We start from the raw sequence: 2,216 nt of genomic DNA, 5'->3' as shown, positions 1-2,216 counted from the left end.
CCAAAACTACTCGGGCTTGAAATGCAACTTACATTATAATTCTGTATTTGTCCTGTGATGTCTTTATATTTTATTCAAGGTCTGCATAATAAAAGCAGTTCTATATCTGATACCTATTTCATATTGCACACTGTATGGGAAATGGGGATAGTGGTACAAGCTTTTTTAGAAACTTACAAATGAGCCAAAAACTGAAGTTTTATTCAGGCTTCACCAAAATTTTATTTTGGATTAGGGCTAAAGACAGGATCTTGCCCCTTTGGAGTTAACCACTCCCCTCCCAGATCATAACAGTCCATGCCATAGGAAAGGAAGTGGTCTGGGCCACAAGTCTCACAGAAACACACATACACACACACACACACACACACACACACACACACACACACCCTTTTTCAAGGATGGAAATGGAAACTTGAGACTCAAGGTGGGATGTAAAAATTTTAACATATATAGGAAATATACCTGGAATCACCATTTTCTCCTATATGTTATTTTTCTAATCAAGAGGATCACTTGTGGGATTCTGATATTTTTTTCAAAAATACTAAAACTTCCCCCAAATGGACATTTATATATCTATCAAATTGCCCTAAAACATTCAGAAGTGATACTTTGACCCTTACAAACTCTTAGATTTACTCTACACAGCACTAAGAGGATCCTTTTCAAACATGTGCCCCATACATTTTTGTGGCTTTGGATTTGTTTGCTCATTTGCATTTTGAAAATTATTGGCAATATTTTGAATGTCCTAAAGGAAGAACAGGTTCCCCAGAACAAGATCACTGTTGTTGGGGTTGGTACAGTTGGCATGGCATGTGCCATCAGTATTTTAACAAAGGATTTGGCTGATGAACTTGCCCTAGATGATGTAATAGGAGACAAACTAAAGGGAGAGATGATGGATCTCCAACATGGCACCCTTTTCCTCAAAATGTCAAAGATTGTTTCTGGCAAAGACTACGGTGTGACTGCACACTCAAAACTGGTCACTGTTACAGCTGGAGCATGTCAACAGGAGGGAGAAAGTTGTCTTAATTTGGTCCAGCATAATGTGAATATCTTTAAATTCATCATTCCCAATATTGTTAAATACAGCCCTAATTGCAAGCTGCTTATTGTTTCCAATCCAGTGGCTATTTTGACATATGTGGCCTGGAAGCTAAGTGGCTTTCCTAAAAATCATGTTATTGGAAGTGGTTGCAATCTGGATTCTGCCCATTTCCGTTACCTAATGGGGGAGAGATTTGGTGTCCATTCTTCAAGTTGTCATGGATGGGTCCTTGGGGAACATGGAGACTCCAGTGTTCCTGTATGGAGTGGTGTCAATGTTGCTGGTGTGTCTCTGAAGAATCTTCATCCTTCTTTGGGAAGTGATGCTGATTCAGAGAATTGGAAAGATGTTCATAAACAGGTGGTTGAAAGTGCTTATGAGGTGATCAAGCTGAAGGGCTACACTTCCTGGGCCATTGGCTTGTCTGTGGCAGATCTGGCAGAAAGCATTATGAAGAATCTTAGGAGAGTGCATCCTATTTCCACCATGATTAAGGGCCTATATGGCATCAATGAGGATGTCTTCCTTAGTGTCCCATGTATCTTGGGGCAGAATAGCATTTCAGATGTGGTGAAGGTAAATCTGAATCCGGAGGAGGAGAGCCGTTTAAAGAAGAGCACAGATACTCTTTGGGGAATCCAGAAGGAGCTGCAATTTTAAAACCTTTTAGTGTGCCGCCATCAAAAGAGAACATGACAGTCGTTGAGGGGTTATGTATGACGTGCTTTTCAAATAGGTCAAATCTTTCCTCTGATCAGTGATTGAACACCAGAAATGTAAAACCCGTGATCACACTCTAGTCTCCTCCTAAAGTTAGAAATGGGGAATAGTACAGTATGACTACTATTTGTTAAACCCTGTTGTTGTTTGCATCTGAGGCTGGATGTGACTTGTATAGTCTCAGTAGTTGCAGTCAAGCAGAGCCGGCGCTCCATACGTATATGAACTACCTGCCATGTATGTAGGTGCTATAGATTCCCATAGGTCCTGGATACAAAACACCACACAGTAGTAATTCTTTATTGATGCATTGATTACTTTTGTGCTCCCCTTCATTAGGGCTCTACAGCGTGGCACTATGTATCACCTTTCCAGAGGACCTGATTTTGTCTATATATATATATACACACACACACATATATATATGTATGTATATATG

The 2,216-nt window shown here is 40.1% G+C and overlaps 1 protein-coding gene across 1 annotated transcript; it reads left to right on the top strand.

Annotated features, from left to right (window-relative positions):
* Positions 1-737: 737 nt before the first annotated feature.
* LOC118828853 (L-lactate dehydrogenase A chain-like) lies at positions 738-1,720 on the top strand. Its single transcript, XM_036735737.1, has one exon. It carries the CDS (start codon positions 815-817, stop codon positions 1,715-1,717), a length of 903 nt encoding a protein of 300 aa, XP_036591632.1. The 5' UTR covers positions 738-814; the 3' UTR covers positions 1,718-1,720.
* The last annotated feature ends 496 nt before the right edge of the window (positions 1,721-2,216 follow it).

Source organism: Trichosurus vulpecula, chromosome 8 (genome assembly GCF_011100635.1).
Source record: "Trichosurus vulpecula isolate mTriVul1 chromosome 8, mTriVul1.pri, whole genome shotgun sequence".
In the NCBI taxonomy this organism is placed as follows: domain Eukaryota; kingdom Metazoa; phylum Chordata; class Mammalia; order Diprotodontia; family Phalangeridae; genus Trichosurus; species Trichosurus vulpecula.
The sequence above is the reverse complement of the archived record's forward strand: the minus strand, read 5'-3'. Positions and strand labels throughout refer to the sequence as shown.

Coding starts and splice junctions, on each gene's coding strand:
- LOC118828853 (XM_036735737.1), top strand. CDS start 815: ATGGCATGTGCCATCAGTATTTTAACAAAGGATTTGGCTGATGAACTT.